Below are 14168 nucleotides of genomic sequence, written 5' to 3' on the forward strand. Positions count from 1 at the left end.
CGCAGACGCCGAACCTTGCTTCTCAACGGCCTCCTTACAAGGCGATCACAAGTTTTGGGCAATACGGTTGGCGACTTGAACAACATATCCCGAACTTCACGCATGCCGTTGGCCTTCTTGCTATTCGCGCTAACGAGGCGTTTGATCCCGGCAGACGAGGCCTCCTGTGAGGAAGACTTGTTTGCGGCAAGAGAAGATCTCGGCTGCCCCCGCGCAGGACGTATCCATTGATCGAGCTGCAGCTCCGTCACGCGGGTCCCATCTGCGCCTTTCTATCCTCGGGGACTCGGTCGATGACTCATCTGCTCAATGGCAAGTCACTTAGCTTCGAGCGGTGCAACTTCCATCTTTCAATATCTTCGCGGGGCGGGCCACCGACTTTCTTCGATGTTCGCTCAAACGGCGGCGCCATTCACGAAACTTGGCGAGGATGCTCAAAGCCTGCGAACCTTCATCATGTCCGGGTCGAGGACGAGCTTCTTTCGGATGGCGTCATCACGCAGCGAAGACAAAGTTGGTCGGACACCGACATGAAAAATCCTCAACAAGCAGAGCGGACAAAGGGATGCAACTTACCGTCCACGATGGTGAGAGGAACGAGCGGACCGTCGCCAACCTCCCTTCCCATCGCCACGACCTCCAAAGACATCCTTGCTCCACACATGATCGCCTTGACTTAAACTATCAAACAACTTGGGTTTGCGCGCACGAAGTTGGGCATACTTCTCGAAGCGTCTCACCTCGAAGAAATAGAAGAATTCCTGCACTGTCAAACCTAGCTTGAAGAAGTGACTCAAATTTTCAAAGCAGATGACCGCTCGATAAACGTTTGGAGTACACTGGCTCGGGGCACACTCCATGGCGCAAAGCACATCCCTGAAAAATTTCGACATCGAAACGTGAAGCCTAGCGAGAAATAGAAGGCGGAACGTGATGATCCCGGCACCTGGATTGTTCGAATCCACCCGTGGTACGCTGTCGGATGAGGGCTCTGCTAACTTGACATGTACGTCCTTGGGAATGGCGAAATTGAAAAGGGCACGCCATGTTTTGAATCTGGGCCTCGGTGGTGACACGGTGCAGATTGGCCACAAACTTCTCTTTGGGAACTTGAGAGCCACCCCATAGGTACAAGGGTACTTGCGAGCTTGGTGATCGGCTCCTTCTTTCAGAAGACATGGTCATTGAGTAGCTGCAAAATTTGAAAAGGAAAAACAGCAGCGAGAAAAAAAAAAAAAAAAAAGCGGCCGGCAAAGATGAAGCGCTTGCGCCCAACTCAAGGCGTCTCGGCCTAGCGAGTCTCGGCCAGCGTGAGTCTCCACCACTCGGCGCCAGTAGGCCTGCTCCGCATCGCGAGGCCAGGTGATGCTCCAGATCGCCCAAATTGGAGCCACGTGGCGCCTGCCTAGCGCAAGCCCATATCGCGTAGTGGCCCAATTCTCCTTGCTCCGGCTCTTGGTCCAGCCTCCATCCTCGCCGGGCCCAACACATGCGAGGGTGATCCCGCCACCTTCCGGACCTCCCATCATACCCTAGTCAATCACAAGGCACGGACCACCTCCTTGCAGCCAAAAGTCGAACAAAAGGAAAAATATATATGTTGCCCAAGACAAATTACCTTGGGTGTGTGACGAGGACAAAGCCAGCTGAAGCAATTTTCTAAAGTTTTCTCTCTTACTGACGAAATTGGAGGATCAAATTGTGACGTGAAAATAGTTTGAGGGAGCCCTATGTTTATAAGGATCAAAATTCCTTGACCTACGAGGAATTTCAAACACTTTCGGTCGGTGTTGAAATTAGCAAGTAAAAAGCCTCCTCCACGCAGAGCCCAAATTAAAGAAGGAAGTCCAGTTACCTGGAAAGCCCAACAGACAATTCACATCTCCTACATGCCACCACGCGCCATGCAGCTGGGGGGCATTTGTGGGAACCAATTAAATCAAAACCCTAGGTCAAATAATTCCTTCCATTTGGGGATTATTTGACCTAATTGGGAATTACTCAACCTAATTGGAAGTTACTCAATTTAATTGGGAGTTACCCAATTAAATTGAGAATTACCTAATTAAGTTGGGAATTGATTTGATTCCTACCCCAATTCCCAATTAAATGAGGAGTTACCTAATTAAATTGGGATTTGATTTGATACATACCACGATTAGGGATTTGATTTACCTAAATAAATCAAATCCCTAATTAATCAAATCAATTCCAAATAGGGGAGGAATAATTCCCTTCCATCTATGGAATTATTCCTCTGAAACCCTAATCTCCGAGACCATTATAAATACTTGGCTACGCACAAAGGTGAAGAGTACGTCTAAATTCCTCTTTGAAACTCTGCAGAAATATTTTCTCACAAACCCTAGCCACCACTTTCTTTCTCTCTCTGACACAAGGCTCCAGCCACCACACACGGCTCCGGCCACCCGGTTTTCCTTGAAATACCCTACCTAACTTAGGCATCGGAGGGCCTTTGGCCAACACCCCCCGGGTGTGGTCCTTTTACCCGATCTGTTTTGCAGGGAGAAAGGGAAGTGGAGAAGACGAAGGAATATTAGGCGAATATTCTAGTGGGACGATATTTGTACAAACACAGACCTTGAAGAGTGCGATGGATTCTTCATTCCACACTGCAAGCTGTTTGCGCTGAAAGGGGATCATGTTGTAACCATCCGGAGGCTTCACACAATGAAAGACCTTATCACCCCGAATCAAACCATATAACCATATACCTAAGCAATTCGCCAGCGCATCTATGTCGTTCGTCTGCGAATTATTCCTTGCGTTGCTCAACTCCGTTCCAGTAAAAAATTCCTTTGAAGCATGTTTGGATATGTTCAGGCCAAAATCTAGTAGTTTCCGTTTCCAAAGAGTCATTCTCGAAGAACCGTTACTGTTCAATGTGTACATGCCGATCGACTTTGGCAGGATTAATAACCATACGCTCGCCATATAGTTCTTCACCACAGTATAGAATGCGAACAACTTTGTAGGACATAGTTTTGGGATCATAGCCAAATCCTGTCTTCAGAAAGAATTTCAAATTCTTTTATTGGTGGGTTGTAGAAAAAGTGGGTGTCTTCAGAAATAGACGAAAGATGCCGTCACAACGACCTACAATTCCTACACGGCTATATTGCTCAACCTCAATGATTTGGCCTTGGCCTCTATTGTATAGACCCATAAAAGGCAGAAAATGAAGATCCTCAACAACACAACCAGCTAGGTTATCATTCAACAAGTCGCCATTTGGAAAATTAAGTAGTGAAAATACTATTTTGTCCTTGTAGATGTTGATGTCCGGCGACCAACCTATGGAGGCATAGAGCTTGAAAAGGACATGTGGAGGTGGAGGAGGATAGGTTGTCAAGTGCCGGAGGTACTACCAACGATGGATAGTTTATTATTGAGTGAATCACATAAGAGATTTAGGAGGCAGTCTTGATAGGATTTCCTCCATGAACGTCTCTCCATGCACTACTTTGCAAGGCTTTGCCATTGATATATATTATGCTCTACTATGTCTCTTTAATACCAACTCACAATATAAGTAAAGAAGAATGAATTACCTTCACAGCTTTTTATGCTATATTTAGAAACAATAAAAATCCAGTTCGGTATTGTTGATAAAGAAATAAGGAATTTTCTTTTAATGCGGCAAACAATTCTGCTGTGCACGCTATGGGTGGCTCAGGTTGACAAATAAAATCTTTATTTGTTGTGAACTTGTGATTGCAAACAATCTGCATCGGTCAACACAATAATACCACTAACCCGTGAAAGCTAATCAATGAAATAGATGAAAAATCATTTCTAATCCCCGGAATGAAAAATCATTCATACCTACCTTCATTTTCTCCTTTCTCTTCTATATATCTGTTTTCTTTTTCACAACATAAATCAAGACACTTAAAGCTAGGGATATATCTTCATGCGTGAGAGACTCATATATGAAGAATGAATTTTACTTTCACTACGTTTTGCTATATTTAGGTAAGGCACAAAATGGTATAAATACTTCGTAAAATACACGTCGTTGCACGATAAAATGCTCAAATTATTAATTTGCATTTTGTACAACCCTTGAACAAAAGTTCAAAGAGGAAAACAAATATAAACACTTCCATTGGAAAATAAAAATGTAAACAAATAATTTTTAAAAGGTTGCACTCTAGACCATATTTACAGGAATTAACAGAACCTACCAGGCTACTAGACAAGACCTGAATATGTGACAGGTTGCAATCAAAGCTAAGAGAAAAAGGCCAAGTCTTAGGGTTCAGAGGCAGATTCAGTTGTTTCTGTCTTCTTCCCTTTAAGCAATGGTGTTGTGTTTGACTTTTCAGTTGTCGTGATCTGATTCTCACTTTCTTCGTTAAATCTATCCACGCTGTGCAGAAAGATTCCTGTAGGGGTATACAAACAACGATTACAAAAACTCTAGGACTGATCTCAGTTTTGGTCCCTCTCTATTGTGCCAATTATTGAAGAGCCCGTAATTATGAACTCGATTAAATTTCAGATAAGTTGATCATAGTAATGTATGCAAAGAACCCTCTTTGGGAAAGGAAAGAAAGAAAGCACAAAATTAACTATAGCTGTTTTCCAGAAACCCGAAAATGTTGACTTAGTTATTGAGAATTCGTCGAACATCCTTGCCCTTAATAAAATTCTATTGTCTCACAAATCATCAGTTGGAATGGTTCCATAATAAAGTAACGGAATCACTAACTGCAACTTACCTATAAACCATATTCCTGCTGCTGGAATGAAAATAGATGTTAAAATAAGAGCAGTCACCCTCCAGTTGTTAATGGAATCCTGCGCAGTCAAAACCAGACCAAAGCCAAAAGGAAAAAGAACGTACTTAATTAGAATGTGCAACTCATGATTAATAGGTTCATAGTACAGATGAAAGGAAACAGATCGGTCCATGCTATATAGGAAGGCAAACCTGGAGAACTCCAACAAGAGGTGCGGAAGGTACATCCCCAAAAAGGTGAATTGAAACAGTAGAAATAGCCATAGATAGTGGCCTCATACTAGGTTTAACACAATGGAGACAGATGTAATTTACAGGGCCCTGCATAGGTAAATTGAATATTCCAGTTCAGTGAATATTCCAGTTCTGGCAATAAATGTCTTTGTACAGTGAACATTCTGGTTATAGCAATAGATGTCTTCCGCGCTAACAGTTTAATACGGTAACCATCTAGTTCTTAAGCCAAATAATAGGAAAAAATTTCTTACAACAGGAATGTACCTGAGTTGCAAAGACAAGTAGTTCCCCAACTGCAAAAAGAGCTAGGAAAGCATACATGTTCTTGAAGCAAAATGCACCGAAGCAACATACTCCTCCAAGTAACGTTACTGCTGAAAGAAGCTGCAACAAAGTCCAAGTACAGTATTTAAACATGCAATGAGGAAAAGAAACAAAAAGGAAAAAAAATGACTGGGATAATGAATACATAAGTTCATACACAAGCAATAACAATAAGACTGCAAGAAACCTTTACAAAGTTTTCTCAAATTTGTATCAGAGAAAAACCTTTAGTTCTTTGACTAATTTTAAGGACAAACCCCAAAATCCCTGGGGAAAGCTTGCAGTGCAACTCCATTTTCATCTTCTATTCCTCATAGAAGTATATGAAGAAAGGCATCAGCAGTCAATATACGCCATAAAAATACTTTAGGATGAGGTCATTTTTGTGTATACTACTTTAGCTTGTATATTGGTGAAGTATCTTATTGCTTTGCAATGTTATTCATATTCCATATCCATATACTACTCTTCATTTTTATTAGAAGAAGTAACCATATCTATAACCTTCTGACGTCTCATAAAAACAAAATCACGGAAGGGTTATTTTTTCTGATGGTTAAAACATGGGATGTTGCATTTCAAAGCAACTGGGATTATCTTTCCCAATCGCCAAAGTTTTTAATCCCGCAAATGGGTCAGAGCATTTCATACATCTCTTTGTTTCTGTGCAATATTAAGGAATACCACCGAGGCTGGATACCCAGGAGACATTAAATTTTGGAGGACTATGCCACTACACTGTTTCTATGGAGATCTTTTTCATCCCTCTTTCCTCAGAACTGCCTCAGGTGTCTATTCCTCTAGTTTGCCTTCTACTCAATATGAATCTCTTTATCTTTTGGTGGAATTTGATCATCCGTGTGTATATGCATGCATGATTTGACATTTAAAAACTCATAAACTTTGTTGATTTACCACAATTCTCAGAAATTAAGCCAGTAGAATGTGGATCAACAATTAAGATACTCACATGCACCCTCACATGTGGGCCTAACGTGTGGAATTCAACTTAAATTAAGAAGTTGGACTTAATAAGGATCTGATCTCAGGATCTCCTACTTTTAGGTTGGAATCAGGGTCTCCTACTTCGATTAGTTGATAACTTTTTGCTGGTTTACCACTACTCTCAAAAACTAAAGCAGTCAGGATGTGAACATTTACTATAAGAAAAACAAAATACCAAATGCCATAATGAAAAAGATCTACTAAAAGAACAAACAAAAGCCAAAGACCAAGCGTCAGTTTGAAAAGGCAATGGACTAGCTCAGTTTTTCATGCACAAAGGCCAAGAGAAAGAAAATAATGCATTCGGTAAATGTTAAGCAACAGTATCAAGAAAATATTCTAGATCCCAATAAACACAGAACACCTACCTTGAAAGCATTAGAGATAGTGCTATTGATATAATCCAGAACAAAACCTCCTGCTAGTGTGCCCAATATTCCGCACACAATTGTAATACCTCCAAATATCAAATCTGCATCATTCTGCCAAAATACCATGAATTTAAAGCAGGGTTACCAAGTTTATCTAGGTCCTATACCCAAACCACTATCAAACATGATCATTGAAAGAATAAAAAAGAAAGGAAAACCTTATATTGAATGATACAAATCTATAAAGTCAAGTTAAATGCTTACCATATGATATATATTATAACCAGCCTTAGGCCCCCAATACGAGTATGCACCTATGACAAAGTTGTATGCTATATAACCTAAGAATGAAAATTTCACAGTTTCAGAGAATTAGCACATAGATCATAAACCGAAGAAATTCAGTCTTTATTTTATTTTATCAAGTAACAACCATGACCCAAAGAAATTCACATACAAAATATGGTAGGTAAAGCAAGGTGGAGGAAAAGAAAGATAAGTACCTAGAACATTAACAACATAAACCTTGTCAACCAAAAGCACCTTCATATCTTTCATAAACCTTGAAATTTGATTCATTATTTTTGTCCCAACTTTTAGCCTGCCATAAAATAAGACCTTAGGTATCAGATACACAATTATGTTTATGATAACTGCTATAACTTATGAGCATAAGAGCATGTGACAACAACATGGGAAGTTAAAAGAACCAATAGTTGGCCGGTCAAATGTAACGCTGTCATACAAGTGGAACCCACACAAACTTCATCACAGAAAACCAATAGTCTGTTCAGTTATCCTTACAATGTCTAATGCAACCCCTTACAGTTGAAAACACATGCATCTAAAAATTTACATTTGGTTAATATTCAAGTGAATGCTTTGTGATGACAATTAAGGTAATCAAATCTGAAAACTGTTTATTGATATGCTCCATATAGTTTCTGCTAACAAAACAAACACCTAAACATATATGATGCTAACAATAATTGTACTAATCCACATATCTCTCTCTCCCATCAATCAAATTGGTACTAGTCAAAGATAATTTAATCCACAATAATTATTGCATTGAATCCAGAGAAATGAATCAAAGGTCCCTACGAGGTCCAGTGGCAGTATATACAAGCCCAAATCTAAAAAATATATACATATATATGAGCTTATGGATGAGTGACTCACTCAGAAGATTTCTGTATGGTAGAATTTCTGAGATCTTCCTTACTGGAAAAGGAACCATCTTTACCATTCAAATTATCTGAACCTATGCAGAGTTAAAATTAAAAAAAAAAAAAAAGATAATTAGCAATGTCAATGGGGAAAAATAACTATCAAGACAAATATTAAGAACAGAAAGGAAATTTTCTCTATCCTGATAAAGGAAAAAGAGTGACATCAAATATTATCACAGGTTACCAGTCACAAAAGGGGGACAAAGACTAGGGAAAAGGTGATAATTCACATAATTGAACTTTTAAAACACATATTTTCCAGCATATGAGTTCATGCTTGTATTATGTTATATGCCTAAGAGCATATCCACTAACTTGACCAATAGTAATAATTCCTTTGTAATCCATAGCATGATGGTCAGAGTTTAGTCAGCATCATGAACTTCAAGCTGCTACCAGGAAACTTAATTGCGAAGCAATCTTCTTACAGGATAGGCATTTAGAGATTTTTCATGAAAGTTTCCCTCTTTATTTTAAATAAAAAAAGAAAAGAAACAAATTTACATCCTGAAAACAATAAAATTACATAGGGAGTGGACAAGATGGCCACACCAAGGAAAGCACAAACCCAGTTAAAGCAGAGAAACAATTGTACTCTTAAGGTAAGGCATAAACAAAACAACACAGGACCTCATTAATTGCAGCTTTCCAATGTAACCAAATTGTCATGAAAGTTTATTAGACAGACCTATCCTAATACAAATTTTTATGTGAACTCAATTAGCTTTAACCCCAAAAGTATAATTTGGGAAAATGCCTCATGCAAAATTAATAAAACTCCTACAAAATACAGTTGGGCACTATAAAATGACAGTAAAATAGCAAAGTTACTCATAGATGAATGCTTCATATCGACAGAGCTAATTGGAGATGTTCCAACTTATTAAAATCTATTGTGCAGCTAGTTAGAGACTTAAAAAAGGCCTACTATCTACAGATACAGCTTTCCTCAATATCATATGTATCAGCACCTTGAACTTCTGAGACGGCCGTCTCCACTGCTGTTAGTGCTTTTGTTGATTCAGGATGAAAAAAACCTGAATTCAGAAATCACTTAGTAATGATCGTCAAAACTTGCTGAACGAAAATGAATCAATGCATAAAAGACTAAAAGTACACCTTTCAGCTGCAAAGGCTTCATAACAAATCCTAGAATAGCAAATGGAAGCATCAGGATTGCCTCCCCCCAAAAAGCATAACGCCAATTGGAATGACTTCCAACCTATGTATTAAAAAATGTGAGATAATCATAAACTTATCAACATGGGACCAAGTGAGGAACACCAAACCAAAAGTAAATATGCACTTGTTATGTAGATTTCTATTGTCTAGCAATTATATGTTGACCAAGAGACCATATTTTCCAAATAAAACTGACCCATGTAGCAAATAAGTATAACTTACCAACCCACCATAAACATAGCCAAGTGCATATCCACTTGGTATGCACATATAGAATATAGCAAGCCACGCAGTTTTCTGAGATAAAAGACAGGGCATAAGTCCGTTGACAGCAGATCTAAAAATAATAGATAAAATTAACAAAGAAAAAAAAAAGCAATGAGGTGGATACAAGTTCAGGAAGAATATTTGGTGGGGTTGAGTAAAGAAAACATACTACTGAGAACATATCCAAAAGCTAGTGACAGTTTAGAAAAAGCCTAAACTCCTACCAAATGAAGCCAAGATGGCACCGCAACTCTAATATACTTCTGATAGTAAACCATCAGAGAGCTTTCATTGAGGGATCCCTCAAATTAGCTTATTTGAGGGACCCCTTTGTAGGGCCCACTCCGCATTGTATTTCACTAATCCAAACCGTCTATGTTTTAGATAATCATTCAAAGATCATCTCTATAAAAAATCACTTGAATCCGACATCGTTTGACCACTGAATTGTGTAATTGAAATTTTAGTACTTTCCTGAAGCACCGAGTTCATTGATTTTGTAGGATACAATTGGATGTTGAAACGGTTTCCGATTTGTCTAATTTTTTGCAAGGATGATCTATGAATGTAGACTTAAAAAATAGATGGTTTGGATTGTAGGAAACAAATTCGTAGGGTACCCTAAAGGGTGTCCCTCAAATAATTTTATTTGAGGGATCCCTCAATAGAAGGGGGCTGAGTAAACCATATATGCTCTGTGGCAACGCAAACACATGCCAAAGCAAGACTTACCAAAACCATAGAATGGATATAATGAAACTAAATAATATAATATTAATCTCAAATCAAACAAATTCAAAATGTTAGGTATACTATGAAACAAAAGAAATCATACCTGAGGAGCTGGGGCATTATCATCAATGAATGGAGCTGCAAGACTAATAAATGAAGCCTCACCAACACCAACTAACCTGTAGACAACAGAAAAGGCATTGAAACAAGCAAAACAAACCAACTAGATCAAACAGTAGCCCACGTTACTGAATTACTAAAAAATGTAATATCAAAGAAAGAGAAAGAAATTGTACCAGGGGGTACAGATATAGCAATAAAACAAGAAGGATTAAATTACTTACATGCGGCAGAGAGTAATGGACCAGAAGTTGAATGAAAAACCACAACCAACTGTAGCAAAGGTCCAAACTGATAATCCAACTCCAATGAGCCTAAACGGACTTACACTGCAAAATTTAATAGATAGATGAGAAATCGCAGAGAAAAAGGCTTAAAACAAGCAGTAGTCACCTTAGCTCACATCGAAGGGTTAAAACAATTTAGTAGTAATAGTTAAGGTTATAGCACTAGGGATATTTGCAATATTTCTATCAAGGTTCTCTAGTAATCACCTTAGAGAAACTTTAACATTTCTCTACAACCAAAGTTCCCTGTAAAATTCTTCCAAAAATAACTCTGCAAATAATTTCTTGCACGTTCATGATCATCAAGGAACCATTGGTATTCGGCATTTTATCTGCGCTTGCATTAACTTCAAATTCAACTGTATTCAGTATTAATCTTTCACCAATTTTATTCTAGAGATACAAAATCTTATTTATCAAATTTGAGTTAATATTCTAATATGTATCGCATTCTCTTGTCCATACACCTAGCTGCACTGTGTCTCTATTAGCGAGGAAGTGCCCAACTTTGAAGACATTGTTATGGAGCTCCAGGAAAAAATATTGGGGTAAATAGATATTCATCCTTGGATAAAAAAATATAATTCATTAAGCCTGATTGTTATATTGAATTTTTGTTGTGATCCTTTGATTCGATACATTATTTGGAATATGTGTATGTACATTAATATTCCAAATGTACCTACAAATATTAATATACAAAGAATTTGTACCTAAGTACATTCATAATAATGCACCTAATTAATGGACCAAGATCAGAATCCAACCTAACACCCAGGTTCAGTGAAAACAAGATCTTATCTAAGGATTCTATAAATTATTATCGGCTTTATTTGAGTGGAGTAGGAAGGATTCCTATTCTTATCTTCCTGTAGATTTTATCTTCACTAATACACTCTGGCATTTTATTATATCTTTTGTACATTGGTTGTGCCCCTTAGTCACTTAGCCAGAAAAGAAAAAAATCTATACATACTTTTTTGATAAATATATACTACTAATCACCAAAAAAAAAAAAAAAAATGATTCTGTTCAAATGTATTGAAATCTCAGCTTTAAAGTTATGCACCTGGCTAAAAAATGATATTCCATGGTAGCCTAATGCGATAATAGGTGATTGTTACCTCTTTGCTAATGATGCAAATATAGGAGAAGCCAAAAGAAGTCCAACCATAAAAGCTGATGAGAGAACTCCATCTTCAAAGTTGCTCAAGTTAAAATCCCCCCTGCATACGAAAGGAAATTAAGGATATAAATGCTGTCCAGGATTAATTACATGGCAAGTAAAACATTTATTAGAAAAGAGGGAAAAGAAATACAATTATTATAGGCATGAAGTCCCAGCAGAAGCTTAAAAGAAAAAAACCAAAGGCATGGAGTCTAAAAGCACAATAGAAGGTTGTACAAATCTTCAAATGTATATCCATGTAAAATCTTATGCCCAAAGAAATGGTGAGATGTTTAAGCCAAAGATTAAAGGAATTTAGCCATCTCAAATTCTACATGTTCCAAGCATCATGTAATAAACAGAACAGAAATTTGTTTAAAATGGATAAAACACGGGCAACTGACATGCAACTGCCTCGACCTCAAAGCCTTAACACCGCCTCAGTTGGTGGATATTCTTCACACACCATAGTAAGTACATTAATCAGAGAAAATTTTAAGCAACTTCTCAACTAAGGAGCTCTTAGAAATAGATAAAACCTCTATATCAATAACAACATAACCACATGGAGACAACATTTGTTTCTTTTCAAAACCTCAATAACATTTCTATACCATAGCACCTACAACATTGGACAACATTACAACTCAGCACATTCAAGTAAATGGAATCAAACAATGCATGAAGAAAATCTAATTCGAAAATCAAGAGAATCAAGGAAACCTCCAAATAATTCTTACTGTATCCCGGTACCGGATGTGCATACGCCACTTTCTGTACAAGTTCCCAGGCTCCCATTGACACCATTGCTTGCTATTGCTCCTCGGTCCACATAATTTAACAAGTTAATCACGCAAAAGATAGCAAGTAACCTGCAATCACAGCATAAGAACATTTATTACACACCGAAACAAAAACCAAGATACTAATGGCTCTAAAGTGGTTCACTGGTCTTGCATACCTTCAAATGATACTTGACTCAACCCCAGTTCAATGAACTGGATTATAATTATATTCCTTTACATGATTCTCACCACCCCCTTTCATGTTCAAAACAGTTTGCTAATTTAGCATCCAAACAGTTTTCACTCTTTTCCCTTTTCTTCCATACAACTCACCAATCAAACAATAGTGCCCACAAAGGAAAACAAAAAAAAACCCAATTTCCCGTTCGGTTGCGCAGAAAGTAGAGAGAAAAACTAAGAAATCAAAGTCTAAAACCAAAATTTCTGAGCCCAACTAAGCCAGCAAATTATTTCTACAACACCCTAGTCGTATACGAATTCTCGTTCCTTTTCCAGACCCAAGTAACAAAACCAACCAAAAACAAAAAACAATAGTCAAACTTTATCTTAATTTCCCATATTTTCTCAGCAACCAAGCAGACCCAAGAACCCAAAAACAAACTGGAACAAATAAAAAAGTACCTCTTGGGCGTGAACCACGAAGGAGCCGGAGCTGCGGTTGAAGCAATGACCATGGCTGGCTCTGCCGAAGGCTTACCTTCTTCAGAAGTCTTTGCTTCTTTTTGAGCCATTAGAAGAAGTAATGGTAAATATAATATAACACAATTACTTCAGTGAAAATATCTTTTGGTGAAAAAGTAATGTAAAATATTGATATTTCCGAGTTGGGTTTTGAATGGTGGTTGAGGGCAAGTGTGTTCTTGACCTCTTCTTCCTAACACTGCTAATAAAGTTTGGAGGCTTCCTTTGTTGCCATCAGCCTCTCACTTTTATGTAAAGAGAAACAAGAAATTTGCTTTCCACCATCCTTTTTCACTTTTGGAGTTTGAGTTTGAGAAGGATTCATCATAGTTTCAAAGATCATGGTACCAATTATCATGTTGCCAAAATGTTTAGAAGAATACAAAAAAAAAGGTGTGCTATGTGGTTTGGAACGATGCGGTTTAAGATTCTCTTTTAGTTACAATTACCTCTTTATCCAGCTATTAATATGTTGACGCACTGTTAAATAAATAAATAATTAATTAATTTTAGAAATAAGTTGGTACGGGCTTTTATCAGTTTTAGACTTCGAGATATTCCAATTCCACCCGATCCTTTAACCAAAATTTTCGGTTCAGATTAAATCAAACTTTACAATAAAGAAATTAATTTAGAAACTGTTAAATTTATCGGTCCATGCCGGATGTCAAATACCAACATTAAAATCAAATTTTTCCAACAAAAAACAAAAACGTTAAAATCAAAATTTAATGTACTTTTATGAAAATACAAAACAAACGAACTTTAACATTTCGGTTGAAGTGAATCTCAATTACTTTTCCTACATATTAAAAATGCCAGTTGACACTTTTTTTTAAAAGTAATTAACATACCTTGAAACTTCAATTATAAAAAGTTGTGCTTCAATTCTTGTTCTCTCTCATCTCTTCCCACTCTCTGCCAATTCCCAAAGAATAAAAACTAATATTTATTGCACGTTATTCAATGTCGGTATATCTCTCCACTTTAG

General features: G+C 37.6%; 1 protein-coding gene across 1 annotated transcript; it reads right to left on the reverse strand.

Annotated features, from left to right (window-relative positions):
* Window positions 1-4039: 4039 nt before the first annotated feature.
* LOC103335819 (putative sphingolipid transporter spinster homolog 2) lies at window positions 4040-13377 on the reverse strand. The gene is made up of 16 exons (XM_008238853.3): window positions 13118-13377; window positions 12431-12562; window positions 11647-11748; window positions 10460-10564; window positions 10219-10294; window positions 9339-9413; window positions 9054-9156; window positions 8906-8971; window positions 7885-7966; window positions 7206-7303; window positions 6967-7043; window positions 6700-6813; window positions 5267-5386; window positions 4958-5086; window positions 4746-4824; window positions 4040-4409 (listed from the first exon to the last, which is right to left on the reverse strand). Exons 1-16 carry the CDS (start codon window positions 13225-13227, stop codon window positions 4276-4278), a joined length of 1602 nt encoding a protein of 533 aa, XP_008237075.2. The 5' UTR covers window positions 13228-13377; the 3' UTR covers window positions 4040-4275.
* Window positions 13378-14168: the final 791 nt, after the last annotated feature.

This window comes from Prunus mume, linkage group LG6 (assembly GCF_029339155.1).
Source record: "Prunus mume cultivar Tortuosa linkage group LG6, ASM2933915v1, whole genome shotgun sequence".
Taxonomy (NCBI): Eukaryota; Viridiplantae; Streptophyta; class Magnoliopsida; order Rosales; family Rosaceae; genus Prunus; species Prunus mume.

Excerpts from the sequence above, each read along its gene's own strand:
- LOC103335819 (XM_008238853.3), bottom strand. The coding sequence starts at position 13,227 with ATGGCTCAAAAAGAAGCAAAGACTTCTGAAGAAGGTAAGCCTTCGGCA. Across the intron at positions 7,967-8,905 it reads GGCCGTCTCAGAAGTTCAAG|GTTCAGATAATTTGAATGGT; the intron begins GTGCTGATACAT and ends AACTCTGCATAG. Across the intron at positions 4,825-4,957 it reads CTCTTGTTGGAGTTCTCCAG|GATTCCATTAACAACTGGAG; the intron begins GTTTGCCTTCCT and ends TTGACTGCGCAG.